General features: G+C 45.8%; 1 protein-coding gene across 3 annotated transcripts in view; it reads left to right on the plus strand.

Annotated features, from left to right (window-relative positions):
* Positions 1-21,664, plus strand: part of Cmya5 (cardiomyopathy associated 5) — a 96,248-nt gene extending 74,584 nt beyond the window's left edge. For all 3 annotated transcript variants that reach the window (XM_075976315.1, XM_075976316.1, XM_075976317.1), the window contains 4 exons: positions 10,611-10,744; positions 11,860-11,959; positions 14,681-14,854; positions 20,814-21,664. In XM_075976315.1, the coding sequence (XP_075832430.1) occupies positions 10,611-10,744; positions 11,860-11,959; positions 14,681-14,854; positions 20,814-21,060 (655 nt within the window). In that variant the 3' untranslated portion in view covers positions 21,061-21,664. The remainder of the gene's footprint in view (positions 1-10,610; positions 10,745-11,859; positions 11,960-14,680; positions 14,855-20,813) is intronic.
* Positions 21,665-27,263: the final 5,599 nt, after the last annotated feature.

Here is a 27,263-nt window from a genome sequence, read left to right on the forward strand (position 1 = left end):
AGCACTGTGCTGACAGCCAGAGCCTTTTCTTAGTCCTGCTTTACCCTTGATTCTGGTTCCTATTTGCTACTCACCCTAAGCTGGTTACCCCTTGTGCAATCCTTACACACCTTATCTATCTCAGCAGTCATTAGTTAGCCAGTCCCTGATACAGACCAAATGCCAGGTAGGGTAGAGGCTAGGCTTGGGGTCTGTTACCTTTTGGGGTTATGCCAATCACATGAAGCCAGGGATCAGGAAGAGATCTGGCATTGTGAGATGCTACCCAAATGCAAGGCTTTAAGAAGGAAGCCTTCCTTTGGCACCAGTGCTGCCAGATTCCCAGAAAAGGTTGCCAGGTGTCAGACAACATCTGAGAGGTGAACTCTGGCCAGCACAGAGGGTAAGGGACTTGAGACCTTCCTCTGTAACGGCACTAGCTTCAGGTGTGTTGCTTCAGGTCGTCCTCACAAGGTCGCTAAGAAGTTCCTCAGCTGCTGAAAAGCAAGCAGAGTTCAATCACAGGCTTGTCAATTTAAAGATCCAAACTCTCAACCCCTGGGAGATTGTTTAAGGTGTCTGGGACCCTCTTTGTAAAAGCGTAGGTGCTCTGAGGGAGATACTTCAGGAACCCCTGAGTCTTGGGGGGGGTCTCTCTCACCATCCGTGAGGAGGCCCCGTTCTCAGGGACGATCAGCCCGTTCAGAAACGCTTTGAATGACTCATTGGTTGTGGCAAACTGTCCCCAGCTGTCACGCACATAAATCATTTCCACACAGTTGGGTACTTGAATCAGCAAAAATCTGCGAACCCAGGGCCCTGGCAGTGATCTCAGCTACTGATCGTGTTGTCAAGTATTGTCATCTCCCAAGTGTAGTTACAGTTAGAGCTCTGTCGGAGATGGAGCTGATCCAGTTAGGTGCTCGAAGGCCCTGGGGGGCAGGAAGTGCAATGTCCAGCCCACAGCTCGTGGCTGGCTTTCCAGGTCTGGATTTCTGCTGAGTCTGACAGTAGATAATCTTCTGGAGGAAGCAGAATTTCCTTGGCTACAGATTACTACCATGCCCATCTGCCAAGTCTATTGCCAGCTACCACAACAGGGCCGTCTCTTCTTCACAGAAGCCTTGGTGTTTTATACCCCAGGTTACTAGATTCTGAAATAGCTCATCCTTGATCTTGGAGACTTGGGATAGCCTTCATCTTTTGGTTCCCTGCTCTAAGAATCCAAGAGGCAAGGGAAATGCTGTTCTTCGGAAGTGGCCTTGTGTCTCAGATCTTCTGAGAGAACATCACTTCAGAGCATGGTATTTTGAAACTCTGCAAAATACATTTATCTGTATTATATATAGCTTAATCTTTATGGTGCCAGCTATGGAGAACTAGTCAGGTTGTGCAATCAATACATAAGGAACATCAATTGTTCCTGTCACCTCTACCTAATAATTCCTACTTTTTTTTCACATCGTATTAGAACCTCAGTTGGCTCCATGCATAGAAGCCAATAGTTAAGGTGGTGGTGTTTCTTGGAAGGAGCTGTGCTGAGTGTTGGCTGGTCTCCCCCATTTGTTGACTCCTTGAAGGGATTAGCATGTACAACTGTAGCCCGGGTGTCTGAGGCAGTATCTGGCAACCTAGCGGCACAATGAATATGTGTGTGATCCTGAAATGGATAAATTATCCATTAGCATCACATACATAATACCGGCCATCAGAATAGTTGGATCAGCTTTAAGGATAATCTCAAACTAATAAACTGCCAACAAAGAGGAGAAGAACGGTGAATGGGTTCTCTCCAGAGTTCAGATACATAGGAAAAGATGAGTCTAATTTGCTAGCAGACAACCCTTCTGCGGATCACTGATAGAGAAAACCATGTAGAATTCCATTTAATCATTGGTTATATAACCCCTACATGTGTTCCAAGTTTGTAGAAAAACTAATTTAGAGGTTCCTGAAGGAGAAGTCAACCAGAGGTGGCATATTTCTCATGTGGCTCTGTTTAACAGAGCCTAGATCATAAAAAGGATGAGGATTGAAAATTCGTCTGTGTAGACATCTTCAAAGGTTTGCTAATGAATGGGGACAAATGGGATGAGTCAATCTCTCTTGGTCTTTGCCCACTTCAAGTCATCTAAGTAGCTGGAATCTCTGGCAGAAGAGAGGGAGCAAGAACTATATTCATTTCTATCTTTATCCCGCCCTAGATCCTTGGGTGGTGGGGAAGGAGCTTTAAAGACTCTGTAGTGCTGTAGGAGAAAGAGTTGAAGTGAAAAAAGAAAAGGAAAGAAGAATGAGTCATAAGGAATCATACCCACCCCCATGCCCACACACACATTGGCACTCATGGAGGGTGGGCACGGATTCATTGATTGTGCTGTAGGCTGGGCACTCTCATTTCAGCTGCCAGAAGGAAGCCATCCACCCGAGGACCTATGCTCCTTCTCCCAGTGTGATGACCTCTTTGATAGTCTCATTTAAGACCAATGATGCTGGTTGAATTGGGGGGGGGCGCTGTTTGAATGGTTGAATTGGGGGGGCTGTTTGAATGGTTGAATTAGGGGGGCTGTTTGAATTGAATGAGTGATCCTACTGTGCCCTATGATCCATGACACAATATCTAAAATAGATGAGCAATGGAGTCTCTTTCATAATTATGCTAAAAATTTGCAGATTTTTTTTTTGCATGTGGGCACCAAAGCTAGGTCCCAGCAGTCAGTCCCTATTGGGACTGGAGGTGGGTGGGAGGGAGTGACAGTCCCTGGCTTGTGTGTGAGATGGAGGGTCTCCTACTCTTCCTGTTTTGCTTTGAATGCTCTCCTCGGGTTGGGTGGGCTCAAAACACTTTGAATTTCTTCCACTGCTCTGCTGTTTCCTCAGCTGCTCCGTCTCTCCTGTGCAGAGAGAAGTCAGCAGAAGTGTGGGTGGAGGAGGATAACTGAGAGAAATATAGTACAGGGACAGGCTGTGTGGGCTGTGTAAAGAAGTTGTGCACTGAATGGCAAATCTGTGAGACGCAATTCTCCACCAATTAGTTGGGGGTGAACTTCCTGTCCTGCCTCTGCCTTAGGCTGTGGCATCCAGAGATCCTCTCTGAACCCTAACCTTGAGGGTGAATATCTTTAAGAAGGTCTTCGTGGGTGCTGGGTCTGTGAGTTCATTATCTTGCACCCAACTGCGGGACCAACCATAGAGCAGGAACAGAATTGCCACCCAGAGGCAGGTGCTCCAGCTGGGGACTCATGATGCTCTGTCCTTATGGGCAACATGGAGGAATCACTTCAGAAATCTCTTGAAAAGCTTTCTTAGTATGTTTCCAGGTAGATAGGTGATGGGTGACTGACCACCAGCCAGCAGCAAATATTTTGACCTCCTCTGTGGCCTGTGGGCTCCAGACATGTTTCGCCTGGCCCTAGGACAATCACGGGTATGGCAGAGCCCACATTCACTGAGTGATTAAGAAGTAATGGGCTGTGTTTATGTGGAATTGTTTTCCTGGTCCCTTTGCAGAGGCCTTTGGGAGGGGCGTGATGGGATGGTTCCCCCTAGTGTTCTTGGCATTCAGCATTTTCCAAGCAAAGCCTTTTACCGAAAAGACTCCAACTAACTGACCACTGGGTACCTCACATCCCTCCTGCTTGTGCACTAGAAACTCGGGTAATGGGATTGGAACCTGTCCTCCACTGCACGGATGTTATGTCAGTTTCCCGAAAAGCAGATCTAGTGAAGGACCCTGACGTAGCAGAGCCCCTGAGGTAGTTCTGTGAGTATGAGAACTGAGGAATGCCAGGGAAGAGAGGACTGTTAGAAAGATGAGGCCGAGCACAGAACCTCAGTGGGAGATAAAATCCAAATCTGAACTTCCTGGCAGCTCAAGTGAAAGCCGGAGAGAGGGGGGGGGGAGATGGAGAGAGAGGATGAAGGAGGTTATATAACTCATTTCTCCTTAGAAAGGGAGTACAACACTCCGCTAAGAGAGACAGTTATATTCCATGACATTCAGCGCAGAGATGAATTTTTCATAGAGATCTTTATGTAAGGGCGGTTAAGATAATAGTGGCCGTCTTTAAGAGCAGTTTTACAGAAGATGCGCACACACCTACTAATTGTTTCCAACAGTGTCTGAAAGCATAGTGTTAAATCGCTGTTCTCAGCGCACTGGCCTGGGGACCTCAAGCAACTGTCCACATAGACGACCAGGGGGCAGTAAAGGAGAGCTTGGAGGAGCCGGAGAAATGGATATTACAAGACTCGGAGGAATCTCTGAAATATAAACAGCATCATCCAGGCTTTGGAGAGTAAAGATAGGGAAAGCAGAGATGCAGGACCCTTCTTCCGGACCCTTTGGCTCACATTGATTTTCTGACAGATCTGAGCCGCAGGAAAGCCGATGCCCTGTGGCTGTCAGCGTGGAGTGCCTGTGTTGTTTTCTGCACTGTTATGAAATAACGGTGCTATTTAGCAACACAGAGTCCCACAATATTCTTATTTATCAAAAGAAAAATGTTTCTATTAAAATTTTATTTACCGAGTCTTTTTAATCATGGAAAATTAGTATATAAAGAATTTTATTCTTAACCCCGATTTAACTGATTTTTGCCATCTTAAAAAATTTCTATATTTATGATAAGTTAAGGGTTTATAAACAGCTTGAAGCACCCACTGACTAGTGTGTCTTTTGTGTTTGTACTTAGTTTTATTGTTGTTTTGAGAGAGGCTCAAGCTAGCTGGAACTCACAGCAATCCTACTACCTTAGCTTTCCAGGCACAGAGGTCACAGCCACGAGCCACCGGTCCAGCTTGTTTTTATATTTAATGTTGCTTATGTTATGTAATTTCTCCTTTCCTTCCTTTTTCCTCTCCATCTCCTATCAGGCTGTGTTTCCCAAACCTCAGCGATCATAAAAGTCAGCTAGGATATTTGCAAATACAGATGCCTGGGCCCTTCAGGAGCCCAGCTCAGAAGCTGGGTGTGGTGGCCAATGCCTGGAATCCCAGCACGCTGGAGTCTGAGGCAAGAGTTTCAGGAGATGGAGGCCAACATAGATTACACAGTGAAGGCCAGGCCAGCTTGGACTACAGAGTGAGACCCTACCCAAAAAAAGAGTTAGATAAAAAGTGAAAATTTCAAACTTGCCAGTTTTGGTGTCCGGGCAGGTTGGGAAATGCCGCTTTGCTCCCTGCTCCCACGGACCAGCATGCACTCTGTTCACGGTTCGCAGTAAGTGGTATTGACTGGCTGGTTGGATGTTGGTGCTGCCAACATGAAAGCCAGTAAGAGCCAACTGTGTTTTTAAACAACAGTTCGTACTTAGCCATCTGCTGTGCACTCTGGTGACGGCACCATCCCTAGGCTGCTTGCGGGTGCGGTGGCTCTGGATTCCTCCGTACTGTTTGTACACAGGCCACCTCCTCCCCAGGACACAGCAGGAGGCAAATAGCTGCCCCCCACACTTGTCAGCCTCTCTAGTCACCTTGAATATGTATACTTTCCCTCAGGGTCACATCATCAGATGCATGAGAAGCTACTTTAAAGAGCTCAAAGGCATATATGCCTCCAGATTCTCTAAACATGCTCCAGCTGCTCTTGGACTCTTCGCTGTCTAGTAATAGTTGTTTTTGTTTTTTTTTTTTTAATTTTGGGTCCATTACATATACTTATGGTACAAATTCAAAAGACAAAAAGGAAGACAGAGAACCTTAATTTTCTTTGTTTCTATCCTTCATCTCTTAATTCCCATCCCCAAAGGCAATGACTGTCACTTGGTTCATTTTTAACCTTTCAGATAAAAGCATCTATAATTTCCCAACAAATGCTGGCAATCCTGCATCTATTTCTGCCAGTTTGCTTTTCCTGCTTAAGCATATACCTTTGTGAGCAACCATACCCAAGCGACTGCCTCAATTTTTAAAAACAATTCCATTGTATATTCCAGGATGTAATTTTAACTTATCTGACCAACTGAAGAGACACTTCCTCATCTCTTGCTGTCCCAACCACGCTGTAAGAAACAACCCCATGCATAGACAAGCTCACTGATCGACAATTTATTTGTAGAATGATTTCTCAAAATAGAAAGACTGTATCTTATGAATTTTGAAAGCCGTGGTAAACTTCATAGGGATTACGGGGCTTCTTCCCTGGCCCGCAGTGCTAGGGATACCTGGTTCTCCACACCTTGCCTGACTTTGGGCAGTTAGATAGCTGGAACACACAACCACAGTTTAAGTGTTCGATTCTGTTGTTGGGCTGCACACTTCCTTTTCTACGGCTGTTCACTTCTCTTCCCTTTTCTCCTCCGTTAGATTATGACATTTTCTTTTTTATTCATAGTTCCTCTTCTTTGTGCTTTTTTTTTAAAGGAAGTTAGCTTTCATGTCTGAGTTTGGGATCTTAAAACATATTTTGTCATGAATATTTTAAAATGCTAATTTAGTTGAATTTATCAATTTCTTTTGAAAAAGTGTTCAGTTTTTTTGTAATATTTTAAAATGTCTTCTCTCTGAATATATGCATGTATATATTATACATGTCCTCCCATTTTCTTAGTTTTGTTTGAAAAATCTGTTTTATCATTTGGAATTACTTTGGTAGGAAGTATGAAATCGAGATTCCAAATTTATTTGATTGGTTGACTGATTCTGAGACGGGATCTCACTGTGTATCCCCTTTCTGGTCTGGAACTTGCTATATAGACCAGACTGACCTTGAATTTCTGCAATCCCCCAGTTTCTGCCCCTCAAGTGCTGGACTACAAGTTACAGGTACGGACCACTAAACTCAGTTCTCTTTCTCTTCCCTTCCCTCCCTCTCTCCTCACATGCTCTCTCTCTCCCTCCCTCCCTCCTTTTCTCCCTCCCTCCCTCCCTTCCTCCCTCCCTCCCTCTTTCCCTTTCTTCTTCCCTTCCCCCCTCTCTCATATGGTAATCTGGTTGTCTCAAAAAGAAGTTCTTATTTCTTCTTGTGATCTGAAATGCTTACCCAAGAGTCTGTGCGCTTGGCTCCATTTCTGACCTTGAACTTCACGCGTGAGCACAACACTGCGTTCAGTGCAGAACTTTCCTGTCTAGGGTCCGTGGGGCTTAGGTGGCCCACTCGTGATGCTTTTTTCTACTTCTAGTTTGAATTTTATTTTTAGAGTTAGCTTGTGTAGCTTCCTCCACCAACTGACTCCGGATAATTTCTTGTTTTCAGAGAGCATGCTGAATTGATAGATTATCTTCGGGGAAACTGAAGGTGCAGTGGCCCCTCATTTTCCTGCAGAAGAAATGGCGTGTGTCTTTCAGTAGCATCGACAGATGCCCCTAATGTGGGTCTCCTATGTTTTCTTATCTGTTTCCACACTTCATATCTGTTGCCGTTCTCTCAGCTTCAGTTCTATCTTCTGTCTGGTTGTAATGTTTTCTGAAGGTGTTGGTGGTACTGGGGTTGGAGCCTAGGGCTTCAAGCTTGTGAGGCAAGTGGACCCTGGCTTCTTATGTTAGTTTCGTATCTAGCCATCCTGCGGGATCCTCTTAGGGAAGAGTTTCCCAGCTGATTCTAGATAAACAGGCATCTCATCTGCAGATGGCAGGAGTTTTTTTACCTCCTACCTCCCAATTTAGTTTTTAACCTTATCTCTCTTTCTGACTTAGTGGGACTGCTTCTAGCAATTTCTCTCCTAAACACGATGTCCCTAAAGAGTTCTTCCTGAAAGTTCATTTTCTTTTTTTAAAAATATTTATTTATTATGTATACAATATTCTGTGTGTATGCCTGAAGGCCAGAAAAGCCCTACCTGAAATGAACTGTTCTCCAACATCAGTCACGGAGCAGAACTCCTAATTTTTTCTTGGAAAGAGTAGAGTTATAGGGCTCAGGTTAGGTAGGTCTTCCTTACCTTAAACACCATTTTCCACTGGCTTCCACTCAGCTGCTCTCCTATGCTACAGAGATGGACAGTGTCTTTCATTCGGGAAGCAGCCCTGTGGCCTGCTGAGCAGGCCTTTTCAGTCTCTGCTCTATGGCTCAGGAACCTAACCAAGAATTGTCCTGCTGCCGGGGAGATGAGCAGGCGAGAGTCCTTGGAACACTTGCTGGGCGCAGCTTTAAGTCTAGTTCCAGGCTGCCTGCAAGTCTACTGGTGTCTAGGTCAAGCTCCACATGGATTCAGCTGAAATCCTGACAAGTTTCTGGTTTTGAGGCAATAGAGTCCTAAGCCATGCAAGGGAGTAGCTCTTCACATTACAAACTTGGTTTTCATTTGGCTGAAGAACGGTCATGGCTGACTTGAGAACTTGGGTGGCATCTAGGTTAGTAAGGAGACAGGGCAAAGCGCAGTTGTATCTGCCTTTGTCCTGGTGCTCAAGCAGAGGGCAGGGACTTGCGACAGTAAATACCACCACATTTCACGTTCCATCTTCTGTTTTGATGCTTGGTGCTCTTGTTTTACAGACAGGGTGAGGGCCCTGCACACACCTGTGTGGCCATCTCGTGTGATGAAGGCGGGATAGGATGCTGCGGTTTGAGTTCAGCGCCCTTTCACCGTTGTGCTTTACCCAAGTAACGGTACATGGTGTGAAGTTAATGATGGACGTGGCGTTTGCTCTCCTCGACAGACTTCAGAAAACAGCCTTGATATATAACACCCCTGCCATTACAAAATGAGGCCGCTGTATGACGTGTAGTCTCTGGGGCTGAAGTTTCCTCTCCTTCCCCTACCCCTTCCCCCCACCCCCAAGCTTTAGGGTGGCAGGGCTGGCACAAATGACAAGTGAACAATCCATAGTTATTTAATGAGCAGACGAAGTGTAAAATTCAGTTCATGCTGAGCGTGTGTATTAAAACAATAATTTTATTACTGATTCTTATCAGTGTTTATTTAAAACATTCCTTTGGCTGTCAACTTAAATAAGACAAGCAATGCATCTGCCATGGGCTAATATTCTAGAATATTAGTTGGGAATTACACTTGCCTCTGCAGGACATGGGTTTTCACCAATTAACTATAGCGCAGTGAGTCATTAGTGGTCAAATGGCTCAATTTCACCCCTCCGCTCTCAGCGTAGCTAAATATACCACTCTCTGGAGGCCTGGCGAGGTGGTGGGTCCAGAAATAACAACCGGTATCATTTGAGGAGTGTGTGCTGACCTTTTCCAGGCACTGCCCAGCAAAATTGCAGAACCAACCTGCTCGCTACCCCCACCCTCCTGAGGCCCACACTGCAAGTTTTGTGTTTGCAGTCATGGGCCGGGGGCCAGAGTTGCATTGCATACTTTGTTTTTTCTTGAAGACATTCTAGTCTTCAGATGTCTGAGCCTAGAATCTTAGCACCCCTAATCTTAGCACCTAGGAGGCAGCAGCCAGGAGGATTGTGAATTGGTTTGAGGCCAGCCTGGGTTATGTGGTAACCCTCTGTCTCTACAGAGCAAGGGCTGAGAATGCAGCTTAGCTTAGCTAGAGCACAGGCATGGGCCCTAGGTTCAACCCCTAACGCTGACGATAATCTAAAGTAGTTTATTTTCTGAATCCACAATGCATTTTCTCTTTTTCTGGTTCTCCATGTTATTCTTTTCCACAGGTATTGAGCAAAAAAATATGTAGAAATCCCCTTGGGCTGAAAAATCTTATTTTAATGCTTTCATACCACATTTCTTTAATAACAACAATAACGAACTCCATGGTCCCAAGAGTGAGCTACAACAGGATGCCTTTGTCTTCTGAGAAAAGCACCCCACTCCAGCAGCCAGGCCAAGGGTAATTCCATCAGCAAGTAGCCTTGCTCACAACTCTGCAGGCCGCTCCAAGTGCTTTCTGAAGGAGAGGCCTGAGGGCTTGTATCCACACTCTAGGCCAGATTATCACACAGAAAAGAGACTGGGAAAGAAGCCCAAAGCCATTCCAGCTCCAGAGAGCTCCACCTTCAAACTCAGCAAGTACTCCTTGGCTTAAATGTAGGGCTATCACAGTTCGCTTGCCGGCCAGTACCACTTAGGCGCACTTCCCCTTTAATTTAAGTGGGCAATTTAGGAATAATAGCAGCTTTGAGGACTTGGGGAGGCGGCAATTAGAATCCTCTTTTCTTGCCAAAATCGTTTCTTTGAAAAGATACTGTCTTCTTTGAAGAGCTGCTGTCTTGCTAACCTGGGCAGCACCGGCGCAGTCAGGTGCAAAATCATCCCGTACCCTGAGGTTTTCACAGTTTGCATCTGATGATGAGATAATTGGGGTCCTTTGTGTCGTAAACAGACTTCCCATCATCTTAATCCAAAACTGTCACCTCATCCAAAATCAATTAAGAAAACAATGTGTTCCTGGGGCTCATTAAACACAAGATCACTAATATTCTCTTTTTTTTCCCCTCTCTCTTTTTTCTGAAGGTTTTTCAAAATGGTGTCTGTTTTTGTCCTGACAAATATTCTAGAAAATATATACTGAACAAAAGGTGATCAAAAATAGAAACAATTTAGTGAAGTAATCTCAGTGGACAATGGCGATTTTTCTGTTTTTTTCTTTTTTAAGTTTTGCTAAGTCGGTGATTAGAAAGGGAAGAAAATAAGTTATTTGTTGATAATGAAAGATGTCCATTCCCTACAGAAGTAAAATATTAGTCTTGTGGTGTTATATTCAGAATCATCTTGCCTTTGTATTTAGATCCTTCTCTGGAATCAAAGGACTCCAACTGAAAGTCAACCTGCAACCCAACGACAATTATTTATTCTATGTGAGAGCTATCAACGCATTCGGGACGAGCGAGCAGAGCGAAGCTGCCCTCATCTCTACCAGAGGTACTTTCTGCTTAGCACCGAGCAGGGATGTCTGGGTGTTTCCATTCCTCCCCTTCTGCTATCCAGAGGAGACCCCTGAGGCAACTTCACAAGGGTCCAGCTGCTGTCAGTGAGAGGTTTTGCCATAAGGCCGCCAAGCCTGATCCTGCAACAAGATGGCTCCTTTGTTTGCAATCCTCAGAAGTTCCCAGTCTTTGCTGTGCTTAGCGATCAGCCAGGGTATTTAAGATACCGATCTCCTGGTCGCACCCCAGAGAAATGAATGTATTTGATCTCGAGATGGGTTGCAGCATTTGGGGTCTTTGTGACTCACTCAGAATGCACTTAATTTGTAGGTGCGGGCTGTGTGTAACGATTTTCTCGTTCTCTTATCCTTTGAACTCTGTGACGGGTTTCTAGTTTTGTTCTACTTCTCCTCGTTTGCGCTCATTAATGTTTGTCAAATGAGCCAACAAATTAATGAACAAATGAATAATTCAAATACATGATAAAACAGTTCAGTAACATTTCGGGGGGACGTCCCCAGAGAATGTTAACCAAAAACATTGGGCAGTTTTCAATTATGAGGAGTGACGGATGGGAGGGTGGAAATTATGCTGCCTCATCCTAGATCCACAGATGGCACAAAACTGAGGGGGGCACATTACGTCACTGTGCCATGCCCTGCTTGTGATGGCGGTAGGGCCTGCATGAGTTGTAGGCAAAGATGAGGAGAGCTGCCTACCCAGGGATGGTTTCCCACCGTCTCAGTACTCTGCGCCCACTTTCCATCGCTGGAGCCTCTGTGGGCTCTTCTAATATGCCCCCAGTTTTAAAGCACACCCAGCTCTTTGAGCATTTGTTCAAGAGACATTCCGACTCAATAGGTCCAGGGTAGGGTCTTCATTTCCAGGTGATGAGGATGCTACAAGGAGCAGACATTGCCTAGCGCTGCAGGTGGGTGTGACCAGCCCAGGGCATCCACTAAGGCTTGCTCATGAGGAGTTGCAGCTGTGGCTTCCAAGCACAGAGTCAGGACATTGACTTCGGGAGAATGGGAGCCCGTGGTTTGACATGTGTGGATCGGCCTAGTGCTTGGCGTTGTGACAATGCTGTCATCATATTTTCTCCCGTAGGGACCAGATTTCTCTTGCTGAGAGAAACAGCTCACCCAGCTCTCCAGGTCTCCTCGAATGGGACGGTGATCAGCTTCTCTGAGAGGAGGCGGCTGACGGAGTGAGTAGAAGCAACCATCGCTGGGATGATGCTCGGCTCTAGATGGGTTTCCCCAGGACTGTATCAGCTGAGCGCATTCTTGGCTCAACGAGCTTGCCCAGTTATGTGATGAATATATGTGCAACAGGCACTGTTCACTGTGAGGTGTGCAGTGACACACATAGCTCACAACTTGGAGCAGTGTCAGTATTTTTACTGGGACCCTAACCACAGATGGTTTTGGTTGAAACACTGGCTACTTTAAGGTATTATCTTTGGTTCAGTGGAAAACAGAAGCCAGTGATGATTCTGTTTATTTTCTGTAGCAACCCAGGTATTGATCACTTGGATAGGAACGAGATACTTTATTGAGTTCTTAGTTCTAGCCACAGAATCTTGCCCTCCAGTAGCCCCCACAAAAGGCAGTAACATCAAAGAAAACAGGATCCAAAAGCTTTGGATGCCTGGCAGTTTACTTGCTCCCCCCATCTGTCTCCATCTCTATTTCTCTCTGTCTCTGTCTCTCTTTCTCGCTCAGCTATCTTGAGGGTTGAAATGGCCAAATGGGAGAAGGTATGGGCAAAGTGTAGGCAGAGTTTCTCTGTCCTGGCAGCCACTCCCAAATAACCTCACTGAGACTTATCAATTATAGATGCTTGACCAGTAACTTAGGCTTTTTTTTTTTGCTAGTTCCTATATTAAACCATTTCCATCAATCTATGTGCAGCCACAAGGCTTTTATTGTTTTATTTTTTTACCTTATCTGCATACTTCCCATCCTGCTTGCTCTGCATCTCATGGTGTTTCCTGGCAACCTTGAGACTCTGTCTTTCTTCCCAGCAGCCTCCTAGTCTGGCTCTCCTGGCCAGCTATGGGCCAATCAGGTTTTTACTGACCAATGAGAGTGATACCTATTTACAGTGTGCAAAGACTGCTCCATAGCAGCAAACTTTTCAGACGCATGCTGCAGAGGACACTGATATGCCCAGGTGTAGGCTGCCAGCAGGAACAGAATCACTCCAGTCCCTGGTAACTTGCATGCACTCTGGTCCCATCTCAATGCTCGACTGTCCACTGCAAGATTTACATGTGACTTGTTCCTGGAAATGGCCAAGTCTTTCCAGGCCCCAGAACCCTCTGATTTGTATCTATAAGGCTGATACACACACACACACACACACACACACACACACACACACACACACACACACATATATATATTAAACCTACCATCTACTCATGAATAATGGCTCAGCAGAAGCCCCGTTTTAGGCTTCTTGGAATCACCAGTATCTAGCCTGAGGATTGGAACATTGTAGGTGCTAAAATTATACCCATTCATGGATCGAGAAAACAAGTTTAAAAAATGATTGCAGAGTAGATATGGTGGGGTGGATGCTCAGAGGTTAAGATGATCTGAATTAGATCAGCACTCACGTTGGGCAGCTCACGACACCTGCCACTCAAACTTCTCGGGGTCTAATGCTATCTTCTGGCCTGTGTGGGCTCCTGCCCTCATGTTCACAAATTCACACGCAAAACAATACATACATATAATTCAAAAAAATAAATCTTAAAAAGAGAAGTATGTGGAATTTCTTTTAAAAGTAATAAAAAAGGAAGTAGACTGGAATTGTTAAGAGTTCACAGATGGTATCTGATGGAAACTGGAATGTATTTTTATAGAATTTTGTTTATTTATTATTAGTATGAAAATTAGATCGTAAATATCAGGGAGTCTGGCTTTACTCCAGGGAGTGAGGGTTTGTCAATTGGCACTTCTCTGAAATGAAGTTATTGGGTAAAGACACAGAGCCTGTGAAATACATTTACTTGTATTAATCATTTTCTCATCTGTTCAAGGGCAGAGGGAGGGGTGCTGACTGAATATCCACACTGAGAAGTTAAAAATGCCTCCTTGCTGTCTCAGCCATTTTCCAGCACCATTGAGCAACCCATGCATACAAGGTCATGTGTCCGTAATTGCAAGGGCTGGGGCTCATTCCAGGCTCAGGCAGAAAGAGGCCTTGACCTCACCTCCCGGAGGCCCCTGAACCACGGAGACAGTAGAGCACCTCCCCAAAGCCACGGTCACTCTGCTCACTTCTATATTCTGCTCTGGCTTTGCCTGCTGTCTTGACATTTAAAAGCTGTGCCCCATGGGGTCACTGCCACAAGGAAGGACAGCTCATTCTGGAATTTGGTTCCAGAAGGTTTGAAAGGCTGAATCTGACCATGCACATCTATAATCCCAACATTCAGGAGGCTGAGGCAGGTGCAGCACAAAGTTTGAACCCTTGCACCAAAAATCCAAAATATGAAAAGTTCTGGAGATTCCATCTTTATTTTTGCAGGTTCTGGAAGAGGAAAACTCTGTAAGCCATGCTCTCCCACCTGCCTCTGTTATCTTCCTTCCGCTTCCCTAAGAGCAGAGGTTATAGCAGCTCTTTCCCTTCCTGCCATTGCTAGTCATCGCCTGGTGCCCAGACCCTTTACTATACACAATGTACCATATGTGCATGCATAAGACAGTGGGCATATGTCAAATGCACGCTGGAGGCTGGTGAATCCTGGGGCGGTTTGGCCAGGGTTCGGAGCATAAGGAACAGATGGTATCTTTAGTCAATTGTCATCAGTTCCTGAAGTCAGGCCCCTGCCTAAAGGGGTGTGTAAGGTTGATGCTCACAGGGCAAAGGCTGGTGATTTCTGTGCTAACCTTGAGCTCATCAACGTTGCTTACAGGATCCCCTCCGTGCTGGGGGAGGAGCTGCCTGCCTGTGGACAGCATTACTGGGAGACCACAGTCACAGACTGTCCAGCTTATCGGCTTGGCATTTGCTCCAGCTCAGCTGTGAGGGCTGGGGCCCTGGGACAAGGGGAGACCTCGTGGTACATGCATTGCTCTGAGTCACAGAGGTAAGCTGGCACCCTGCCTTTTCTAACTTAATCAAAAGGTCACTTGCAGTATCTAGGCAGGGACCTAATTGGGAACTTATCATGTCCTTGCCCAACTTCTAAACTAAGTAAGACAGCAAACACAAAGGGTGTGGCAGTTAAAGCATCATTCTGATTACTACAGAAACTAAACAAGAGGGCTTCTTATATTCAGCCATACAGACCCAGCCACCCAGAGCCTGGATGGGACCAGCCTTCCTGCTCTGTGGGGCACAACTTATCTCTGAAGAGGCAGAGAGGGTATTATGTTCCCTCATCAGCCAAGATAAAGAGGTAGGGAAAGGAGGAATCTGGCAGTTTTCCCATCTAAACTCAATCCAGGGTGGAGAGAAGTACCACAATGATGCTCAGAGGGACCCGGGGTTGAGAGAAGTACCACAATGATGCTCAGAGGGACCCAGGGTGGAGAGAAGTACCACAGTGATGCTCAGAGGGACCCAGGGTGGAGAGAAGTATCACAGTGATGCTCAGAGGGACCTGAGGTCGAGAGAAGTACCACAATGATGCTCAGAGGGACCCAGGGTGGAGAGAAGTATCACAGTGGTGCTCAGAGGGACTCATGGTGTAGAGAAGTACCACAGTGATGCTCAGAGGGACCTGAGGTCGAGAGAAGTACCACAATGATGCTCAGAGGGACCCAGGATGGAGAAAAGTACCACAATGATGCTCAGAGGGACCCGTGGTGGAGAGAAGTACCACAGTGATGCTCAGAGGGACCCAGGATGGAGAGAAGTACCACAGTGATGCTCAGAGGGACCTTGGATGGAGAGAAGTACCACAGTGATGCTCAGAGGGACTCGGGGTGGAGAGAAGTACCACAGTGATGCTCAGAGGGACCCAGGATGGAGAGAAGTACCACAGTGATGCTCAGAGGGACCCAGGATGGAGAGAAGTACCACAGTGATGCTCAGAGGGACCTGAGGTCGAGAGAAGTACCACAGTGATGCTCAGAGGGACCCAGGATGGAGAGAAGTACCACAGTGATGCTCAGAGGGACCCGTGGTGGAGAGAAGTACCACAGTGATGCTCAGAGGGACCCGTGGTGGAGAGAAGTACCACAGTGATGCTCAGAGGGACCCAGGATGGAGAGAAGTACCACAGTGATGCTCAGAGGGACCCAGGATGGAGAGAAGTACCACAATGATGCTCAAAGAGCTCCCTCTACAGAGAATGACTTGGTGGGAGTGATAAAGAGGTGGCTCCCTAGCGCCCTGTCCAGCATTGACTTATAACAGAAACTGACAAATTATAGCACATAAGTCAAACCTGGTCCATGCTAGCTTTTTGGTAAATAAAGTTTTATTAGAAGGCAGTCATTTTCATTTATTTATGTATTGCCTATGGCTACTTTTGCAGTAATGTGGTAGATTGGAGAGGGACAGATTAGCTGTCACATGCCAAGATATTTTTTTTCTGTCTCTTTATAGATAACTTTACAAAACAAACCCATATTGTTTGGTGGGTGCATATTCAAAGCCATTAGCCTGTGTTAGTCTTGAGGGCACAGGAGAACATACCATGATTGCAGTATGCTTACAGGATAGTCTGAATTTTGTCCTGGCTTTACCCTTGATTCTGCCTCCTATTGGTTACTCTCCATTAGTTCGTTAACTCTTTGATCAATCTTTCATGCATTTTGTCTGTCTCAGAAGGCCTTGGTTTACCAGTGCTTGACATAGACTAAGGCTTGGTAGGGTTGAGGCCTGGCCTACTACCTCTTGGGGTTGTAGGATTTCATAAAATCAGAGACAAGGAGGAGCTTTGGCATTGGAAGATGTTACCCAAGTGGCAGGCTTTATTCCAGTGTGAGACTTTGACAAGGAAGCTGTCCTTTGGTACTCCTGCTGTGGGCTCTCAGGAAAGGCCCCCAGACTGGGATTTTGCATATCTTCAGCTGTGCATTTCCTCCCGTGTTCTCCTTGACAGCTTGACTCTCTGAGGTGGTTCATGAGGGTGCCATCTCCAAGTGCTATTTAAAGTCACACTGCATCAAGTCAGAGCAATTATGATTAATTGATATTCAGTGCCTTGACATGCTGAAGGACTCAGCCCCTGCCCAGAGTTTAAAATCATTTAAACTTGGAATTTACAGTCAGCAATTATAGGAGCCCAACATAGGTATTAATAAAAAACAAACCTCTTTAGGCTGGTAAGATGGTTCCGTGGCTGAGTGCTTCCTGTGCAAGCCTGCCAACCTAAGTGCAAGCTCTGGCATCCATGGTATAAGGAGAGAGCCATCGCCAAAAGCTCCGCTCTGACCTCTGCATGTGTACAGTAGCATTCAGGCATGGTGGCTCATAGTGTTCCCTGCAGTGGTGGTGGTGGTGATGATGATGGTGATGATAGTGATGATGATGATGATGATGAAAGTGAAGATGATGGTAATAATGATGGTGATGATGGTGGTGGTGGTGATGATGGCGATGATGATGGTGATGGTAAGTGATGATGTTGATGGTGATGGTGATGATGATGGTGGTGATGATGGTGGTGGTGGTGGTGATGATGATGGTGATGGTGGTGATGATGATGGTGATGATGGTGATGATGGTGATGGTGGTGATGGTGGTGATGATGATGGTGATGATGATGATGATGGTGGTGATGATAGTGATGATGATGATGGTGATGGTGGTGATGGTGATGATGGTGGTGATGATGATGGTGATGATGATGATGATGGTGATGGTGATGATGATGGTGGTGGTGATGATGATGGTGATGGTGGTGATGATGATGGTGATGGTGGTGATGATGATGGTGGTGATGATGGTGATGATGATGGTGATGGTGGTGATGGTGATGATGGTGTTGGTGATGGTGATGGTGGTGATAGTGGTGGTTGTGGTAGTGATGGTGATGATAATGGTGATGATGATGATGGTGATGGTGGTGATGATGATGGTGGTGATGATAGTGATGATGATGGTGATGGTGGTGATGGTGATGATGGTGTTGGTGATGGTGATGATGATCTTTTACATACTCGATAATGATGGTGATGGTGGTGGTGATGATGATGGTGGTGGTGATGATGATGATGGTGTTGGTGATGGTGATGATGATCTTTTACATACTCGAGAACACAAACCAAAGGCTAACCTTAAACCCTCAATCACAAGTTCCCAGGACTGACTTTGTAGGAAATACAATTGTTCATTTTGTGACGAGTTCTTCCTTTTCAGGCCTGGTGTGGCCTTCTGGGAGGCTAATATTCCTACCTTTGTGGTTGCAGCACAGTGGCCAGTCTCAGGTGCCTTGATTCCATGCTCTGATGGTGCCGCACGAGGCACTTGTGCCCTTCAAGATTCTGGGGGTGCAGCGTAGCAAGCCCTCCTGTGGTTCTCAGTTTTCTAGTTCAGTGACTTTAAACCGGTTCTGTGTCTCTTGATTGAACTTAAGCATAAATGATCCTGGGAGGGCTGGAGAGATGGCTCAGAGGTTAAGAGCATTTCCTGCTCTACCAAAGGTCCTGAGTTCAATTCCCAGCAACCACATGGTGGCTCACAACCATCTGTAATGAGGTCTAGTGCCCTCTTCTGGCCAGCAGGCATACGCACAGACAGAATATTGTATACATAATAAATAAATAAATATTAAAAAAAGAGATGATCCTGGGAGACACCAGTGGTTCCATTCCTTGTCCTCCACTTTGCTGTTTACCTCAAGGCCACTCATCCTCTGCCAGCCTCAAGCCAGCTATGCTTGTCTGTGCTCCACCTGCCCTGCCTGCCACAGCTAGACAGTGTTTTCAAACATTACTTTATCATACCCCCCCTTTTCTTCTAAAATATACCCACAGATATCTCTGGTGCTAACAGAACTTACAGGACACATTGAAGAAGGGCAACTAGGAAGTAATAACCAGGCAAAGGGAGGAGGGAAGTTGTCTGTTGTGAAAAAGGGGGTCAGCTGTGTTCAGGGTGATGGAAGCCCGGGGGCAGGCAATCTGAGAGTCATAGTCACAGTTAGGCTTCTGGAGGGTTCTTGTTTGAATAGACATCAGCAGTCCCAAATGGGGATGGGCAAATGGGGGGTGGGGTCATGCCCAAGTGAGCCTAAAGAAACCTACTCCAGCAGAGGAATGCTTCCGTTTAGCTGATGGTCTCTTTTCCTAGTCACGTGGCCAGGTTGCTTTGGGCACATGGCAGAGGAAAACTGCCTCTTAAGGCTGGTGTGCAAAAACAAGGAGGATGGAATCACAGTCTCCCTACCCACTTCGAAGGGCTCCCCAGTGGCCTAACTGCCCTCTATGGAGCCCCTACTTCCTGAGGGACCCACCGTCTCCCATTGCACAGGCTGGTGACCAAGACCGAAGGGGACAAAAGCCTGTGAGAATCACAGGTTCCCTCGCTGAAGAGTTCCATGAGGAATCGGTGTGCTAAGGAAGGAAACAGCAGAAGCAGAAAGGTACCCCAGGTCTCCTGGGGCTGATGGAGTCAAGATTTTAAGGGGTATCTTTCCCTCTTGCCGCCATAATGGGGATCATCTCGGGACTGATTGGTTGGTGATTGGCCTTCCAGGATTAGGAACTTTCCCAACCATGGGTGAAGGACATCAGTTCACTGGGTCATTCAGAACCTTCTAGACCAGTGGTCCTCAATATGTGAGTCCCGACCTCTGGGAGAAGGGTCAAATGACCCTTCACCAGGGCACCTAAGACCTTCAGAAAACAGATAACTTTATGAGTCCTAATAATAGCAAAATCACACTTATGAAGTAGCAATGAAACTAGTTTTATGGTTGGGGGGGTCACCACAACAAGAAGAACTGTGTTAGGAAGGTTGAGAACCACTGGTCTAGACTTGTGTTGTACAATAGTACCTTCTATAATAATAATAAAAATGGTGTCACAGCTCTTCTTGAACTGTGACTGGTAAGGCTAAAAATCTGAATTTTATACATTGTTAAATGTTAGTTTTAGGTGGCCAGATGTAGTTAGTGGCTACTGTCCCTATTTGGGACTGCTGGTCTCTATTCAAACAAGAATCATCCAGAATTCCAACTCTTAATACCCATGTGATCCCATGTGAGCCTGGGGTCTCTGAGACCTTGAATACACTACCCAGATCTATTGTCAGGGTCCCATGTCCTCGCCAGCCTGCTGGGCAGATGGCGACTGCTCTTTCCCACGCCCATGCCCATTTTGTTCTTGCTACTCTATCTACTGAGCTTTCTCCTTCCTCTTCCCACACACTCCAGTCCTGCCCATTTCTGGTAGCTTAGTGTGAGCTCGTCTGCCCCCACATCCCCAGAGGGCTTAGAGAGGAACGAGGTATATGGTACACAGTACAACCCGTGTGGATGTATTTGTGTTGGAGGGTAACACCAAAGCTCCCCCTGGCTGCTGAAAACTTAGAGATAAAAGGAGGAAACTGGTCTGGGCAAAGTGGGGCTTTATTCAGAGCTTGAAGTGGCAAGAACTAATGGCATTGCTCTTGAGCTTCATAAAGGCCCTTATGTAAGTTACCTATAAATCTTTAAAAATGTAAAATTAATATGTTGTATGGAAGGCCAGCCCACAGTGCCATTTAAATGCATGGCAGCCTCAAAGGAGTTTTGTTGGGAAGAATGGCACGCCGCGAATGCGACAGTGAATGCACGTGGGCAGCAGGGAAAGAATTAGAAGGTGGAGAAGAATCACAGGGGAGGCACAGGCTGGTTATTCTGGGACTGCCCCCTCATACGGAGCAGCAGAAGGATGACGAAGCACCTCCGCTGGATGCGCTAGGCATGCCAATGCCTACAAGGGCTCCAGCAAAAGGCACTGAGGCCAGCACCACTGCAACTCATCCCCGTGAGCTAAACTGACGAGCTGAGGCCCTGATTATTTCCAAGTGATTTTTTTTTTTTAAAAATCAAATCTTAAGGATTCCCAAAGATTTTGAAAAACTGAACTTCTCATTCTGTTTCCTTTCAGGTACACGTTTTTCTATAGTGGCATTGTGAGCGAGGTACAGGCGACCGAGCGTCCAGGCCGAGTGGGTATCCTCCTGGACTACACCAACCAGAGACTTCTATTTATAAACGCGGAGAGTGGGCAGCTGCTCTTCATCGTGAGGCATCGATTTAGCGAGGGCGTCCATCCTGCCTTCGCCCTGGAGAAGCCTGGGAAATGTACTCTTCATCTGGGCTTAGAGCCCCCAGACTCTGCCAGGCACAAGTGATCCCGGGTCTTCAGAGTTAATGAGAGTGAGAATTTAGGTTTGGGGTGGAGAGCTGTCATTCTCTCTCAGGTACTGTTATTCAGGTGGTCTCCCACACACCTGCTCTAACAATAGCTAAGGGTGCCACGGTCAGCATGGCAGGAAAGCCAGGGACCCCGTGACCTTACAAAGTGTGTAAGTGGAGAGGGTGCAGACACAGCCTCCACCCTTCGGTTCACAGTTGGCCTTGTTGACTACATTCAAAGGCTTTGTACTTGACCTGGGAACCAAATCCAGAGAAATGGACTTCTGCCTGTTTTATCGGTCAAACAAATCCCCAGGTAGCCAGGCTAGAGAGGAGAGGTTTGTTAGTGTCACATCTCCACTGACAAAGAGACACAGGCTTCTTCCACAAGAAAATGTCACCTTACTTCACTAAAGGATAATGAATCCTAGTCATTAGAGAAAATGTTTTAGCTGATCTAAATTTACAATGAATTCCTTTATTATTGTATATGCTGTTGAACATAAACCCCACTTCTCTGAAATTTTCAAAGTAGAAAAATACTACATAACAGAGATTTCCACTTTGTTAAATAAATGGCTAGACTCTTATAAAATACAATCTATTGTGTGAACTTATTGAACATAACTTCGTCCAGCATCTCTGGACCAGGACACAGTGGAGGAAAAATGCCATCACATCCAGGGGGACAATGCTACTATTGACTCTCATTAGCCAGTTTTGCACAGAGATTATTTTTTTTAGAAATAAAAATGCTCTCAGACCATAGAACCTGTGCAGTTGTTCATAAAGTCAGCCATCAGGAGTTGTTCATCTCTTCTTATGAAAAAGTAGGCTTGTGTATTTTTTTAGATCTTTATACTGAAAGTTCTCAAAAATCTTCCTAAAGTATGTATGCAAAATTCCTGGACCTAGAAGGCACGCAGAGCTGATTGATTCTGCTCTCGATGATGGAAATGCTTTAATTATATTTAAGGTTTTATTTTAATATTATACACTCAAGTTATTTTTCTCTCTCTCCCTCCCTTGCTTCCTTCCTTCCTTCCTTCCTTCCTTCCTTCCTTCCTTCCTTCCTTCCTTTTATAAAAACTAGGCTCTAGTCCTGGCTAACTTGAAATTCACTCTGGAGACCAGGCTAGCTTCATACTCAGAGCTTTGCCTGCCTCTGCCTCCTGAGTGCTGGGATTAGAAGTGTGTGCCTCTGTGCTCGGCAGTTCAGTTATTTTCTTGATTTCAGAAATAACATTTTACCTTTTTCTCCTGATACATTCTAAGATACATTTTTAATACCTAAAAATCCCAGTCTGGACCTATACCTGCTCTATAGAGCCCCTTGAAAGGAAGAATAATGCTGTGGTTGTGCTCTCTCTCTCTCTGTCTCTGTCTCTGTCTCTGTCTCTCTCTCTGTCTCTGTCTCTCTCTGTCTCTCTGTCTCTCTCTGTCTCTCTGTCTCTGTCTCTCTGTCTCTGTCTCTCTGTCTCTGTCTCTCTCTCTCTGTCTCTCTCTCTGTCTCTCTCTCTGTCTCTCTCTCTGTCTCTCTCTCTGTCTCTCTCTGTCTGTCTCTGTTTCTCTGTCTCTGTCTCTCTCTCTGTCTCTCTCTCTGTCTCTCTCTGTCTCTCTCTCTGTCTCTCTCTGTGTCTCTCTCTCTGTGTCTCTCTCTCTGTGTGTGTCTCTCTCTCTGTCTCTCTGTCTCTCTCTCTGTCTCTCTCTCTGTCTGTCTCTGTCTCTCTCTCTCTCTCTCTACATGTAACAACAGTAACAACAGTGCCCCTTAACAACAGTAAGGGGGCATATTCTTCATCAAAGTTAGAGCAAAGTAGAACATGTTCCTATTGTTCTTTTGGGAACACTTCCCTAAAGCCTGAAGTATTGTCACCTTAAGTCCACAAACCAACACAATACTTTAAAAACCAGACACCATCCCTTTTAAACTGGCAGCTTTCTTTCTATCTCACAGGGTTTCTGAAATCCCTTCTCAGCTCACTGCATTTCCTACCCATGAATGAACACGTGTCCAGTTGCTGAGAGAACCCTTGAGCTCCCAAATATTCATGCTCCTGGGACAGCATTGTTTCTGGTAAAGATGTATATATCACAGTCATAGAGATGAAACTTCGGCAACACAGGGTTCCTGACAACTCATGTATTAGCATATTTACCCCCCCCACACACACTGTTGATTCATGTGGTTTCCACATTGTCTCCATGCTTAAATCACCATAACTGTGTGCTGGAAGCCTTGATACCAGGAAGCTCAAATCTTGTTTGTGGTAGTGAGGATGGTTTGTGGGAGACTCTAGCTCTGCAACTAGCCCTAACCTTTGAAATTCAGCTCTCTGACCCTCCCATGCTCCGCCAAAACCATGTGCAAGTTATAGATCCAGTGATTATTATTCAGTCGTACAAACAGGCCAAGACACTGTGCTCTGAAGTGACCAGTGATGACAAGATTGTAGAAGGTCACTTGTTTTCAAACGTTAGGGTCCATGGCATTGCCCAAGTGTCAATAGCTCTGTAGAGATGCATGTGTTTAATAAGAGTGGCTGAGCATTTTCTAGAAGTTTATGGTATTGTAGTGCTGAGTCTAGTTCCTGGAGTGTTTCAATGATACTGTTAATAAGATCAAGACAAGGGCACAGCAGTTCGTGTTCTTTGCTGAAACCAATGTCCTGAGTTTGTTCCCTAGACTCCACATGGTAGAAGGAGAGAGTCAATAAAAACTAACTCAAACAAGTTGTCCTCGGGTCTCCAAATACGTGGCAGGTATGGTGTGGTTTTTTTCATATCCTCCTCCATACACCCTGTAGCGCATATGCGAATACATACACTAGAAGAGAAAAGCCAACCAAGCAACAACAAACCCGACAGACCCCAGCTTTGGGGTCTAGATCCATGGCTTGAAACTGCTCCTGAGTGTGGGACGTCATTGCACAGAAATGCCTGTAGCCTGACGTGGCATCCCATGGGAAAGCCAAACGGACAGGAGTTCAAACCCCTTCTCATCTCTCTGCTCACTTGTTATATTTTGATACATGGGTTAATACATTTGATAAGAGGGCTTCTGTTGTTAAATGAGGTCCAAAACTGATAGCATCTTCTGACTCCTGTGATCCAGGGTGACCCAAGGGGCTCTATTCTCCCAGTCTTTAGAGGATCCATCCCTTTCTATTCCAATTCAGATATAACCTTGACCATACGAAGTTTTGTACCCTAGCCCAAATTTCCAGATTTCCTGTCCACAGTACATTTTCCTCTGATTCCAGATTTCTCTTTCCTCACCTCTGGTCATTTCATCACTCCTTCATTTTTCCCAAGCCTATTTGGTCAGGATTGTCCCCAAACATATCCATGGAGCCTTTGGGTGTCTAACAGGATGCTAACACAAAGCTGTGGTTGACACAGTTAGGTTAAGACATAGGGGTGCATATGGGCATCTTGACTCACACCTTTATTCCCAGAATTCTGAGGCAGAGGCAGGTGGATTTCTATGAGTTCAAGGCCAGTGTGATCTACATAGTGAGTTCCAGGATAGCCAGATAGACCCTATGTTAAAAAAAAAAAGAAAAGAAAGAAAGAACAGAAAAAGAAAAAGGAAAAAGAAAGCGTTGGGGCCAGTAGGGGACATTTTCAAAGTACATAAGCACGCCACCGATGTGAGACACTACCTTTGTTAAGTCCCTTCTGATCTGTCTTCAGCCCAGCCTTCTGCTGCAGCAGGCAGGCTTGGCCCCTTCTGGTTAGCTTTGTTTCTTTATACTTCTAGCTTCTGCTCACTTAAGTTTCTTTTTTAGGGCAGACAGTGGAACTAGAAAACATCAAAACGGGCAGATCTCTTACTAGAATAGACATCTTTTATAACTGTCTGAGAGCAAATATGCCTTCCTTATCTCGGCCTCTTTTATCTCGCTCAGTCCCAGCCTCACAGAACTAAAAGGCGCAGTAAAGCGATTCCTCATACTCAAGGACTTTCTTCTCCCCAAGATGGATTTGGCTGTTACCTCTTCCAATGGTTTAGAATTCCCTTTGCACCCTCCTTTAACGCATTTTCACAGAGCCAGTGAGTAACTAAAAAAAAAAAATCTGTTCTCGACCCAAGTGAACCTCCTAGGCTGTGCTGAGCTACCCCAATACCTTGAAGGATTTTACTCCTTGGAAGATGTTAAAGAGAAATGACAGCCTGCATGACCCTGTGTGGCTTCGAGGATCACCATAACTGGAATGGGGAGGAGATGAGGACACAGTAAAGCTTGTCCCTGGCGGGCTGTGCTCACTCTGGGGGAGGGCGCCAACTTCAACAGCAGCCTGGACCCTTAGCTCATTTATTTAATGCACTGGAATCAAGGAGCTGCGTTTACTGTATATGGTTGAATGAGGATGCAGGATTAGCTGATTTCTGTGGAATTCTCTTAGGGCAAGGGTCACCTGGAGGAGACAGCCATGGCTGCTAGTTTCCACACCCATAGCCAGCACTGGTACTTGGACCAGAGAAAGGGTCTTCCATCCCTCTGAGTCTCAGAGCTTCCCCCAGGGAAGGTTTTCCAGTCCCACAGTCCAAAGCATTGGGGTCCTTGACATGAGCATGTTCATGTCAACCAAACGTTCACGCAGTATTCATCTGCTTCTTAAACATAACTCAGGGCGTCCTCCATACCCCTCAGGAGCCCACGTGTTATTCAGGTATTTAAAAACTTCAGGGAAAGCACGTGAAATAACTACAAAAGGAGGAAGAAAGAGGAAATGGGAAAGGAACGCCACGGTTAATTCATTCAGCGCACTTACTGTTGCTGACTGTGGCTCGGGGGGATGGGAATCTTTATAACAGAGAGGTTGCTCGTCAGGTGTTTGTGAGTTGTGCTTCTCAACATACAACAGGCATTTCCCAAAGGCTCCCCGGGCTGGCCTTTGCTAGGTCTCAAACTCTGCAGAGAATGGTCCAGAAAGGCTTCCTGTAAGCCAAGAGATGAAGAGGCACCCAATTGTCTACATCTCAGCTCTGTCCAGGAACCCTGTGGCCCTGTTCACCTTCTGCTTCAAAAGGAGAAGCCCCCTGCTGCCTGGTTGCTTTAGAACTCCTACCATTGTATCCAGGCTCTTTGTGCTGAGAAACCTGCTCACCCTCCCGACAAGACAGCACCCCCAAAGATAGAGAAATACAAGCTCATAGGGTTCCTAGCATTTCGACTGCACCATTTTGTTGCTCCAAGGAAAGTGAGATGATGTTGTCACCCAGGGAGGTGGTTGACCAAGCAGAACCTCAGAGGTATCCATACATGTGTGCCAGGGTGTGTACATTCCTCGTGTATAAATATGACTTGTTAATGTGTATGCATATATGAAATATGTGTGCTCAGTGGGGTTGGGGGAGTAAAGGGTCAGAGTTACCACTATAGTACAGGGTTGATTTTCCCACGGAGGATCCAGAAGTTAGATTTATTAGTGTCCTCCAAATTGTCACAATCCATATTAACCAACCCATGAAAACTGTATAAATCAGAATGCTGATGTGGGATTCCCCTCTGTATGCTGTGCATATCATTGGTTAATAAAGGAACTGCTTTGGGCTTATAGCAGAGCTATAGGGGAACAGACCTAGGTGGGGAAAACTAAACTGAATGCTGGGAGGAAGAAGGTGGAAAGAAGCCATGTATCCCTGCCAGAGATAGACGCCAGTTGGAATCTTGCTGGTAAGCCACAGCCTCGTGGCGATACACAGATTACTAGAAATGGGTTAAATTAAGATGTAAGAGTTAGCCAATATGAAGTTATTGGGCCAAGCAGTAACTTAAATAATATAGTTTCTGTGTGATTATTTCGGGGCTAAGTGGCCGGGAACTAACTAGTGGCCAATAACTACAGAATGCCAATTGTGTGGCTTGTATAAAATCAAATGTCCAAAGTGACTACAGAACACATACCTGTTGGTCAAAGCATTGACTCTGTAGGCCTCCAGGTTCTGTCGCCTGTATTCTCACAACTTGGTTTGGTGCTGGACTGTACACTGCCTCAGACTGCCTTTCTTTCAATGTCCACATACCCTAGAGAACTAGCTTATGCGCACACTGGAAGCACCAGGCTTGATGAAGGCTGTGCAGTGGTTAAGGCAAGTGGATGATCTTCATGGCCGGTGTTACTGACCCAAGTGGCCACAGACCCAGATACATTTGGGTTTACTTGTTTCTGTTCTTCCTATACTGGTACT

The sequence above is a fragment of the Microtus pennsylvanicus genome, chromosome 6 (assembly GCF_037038515.1).
Source record: "Microtus pennsylvanicus isolate mMicPen1 chromosome 6, mMicPen1.hap1, whole genome shotgun sequence".
In the NCBI taxonomy this organism is placed as follows: Eukaryota; Metazoa; Chordata; class Mammalia; order Rodentia; family Cricetidae; genus Microtus; species Microtus pennsylvanicus.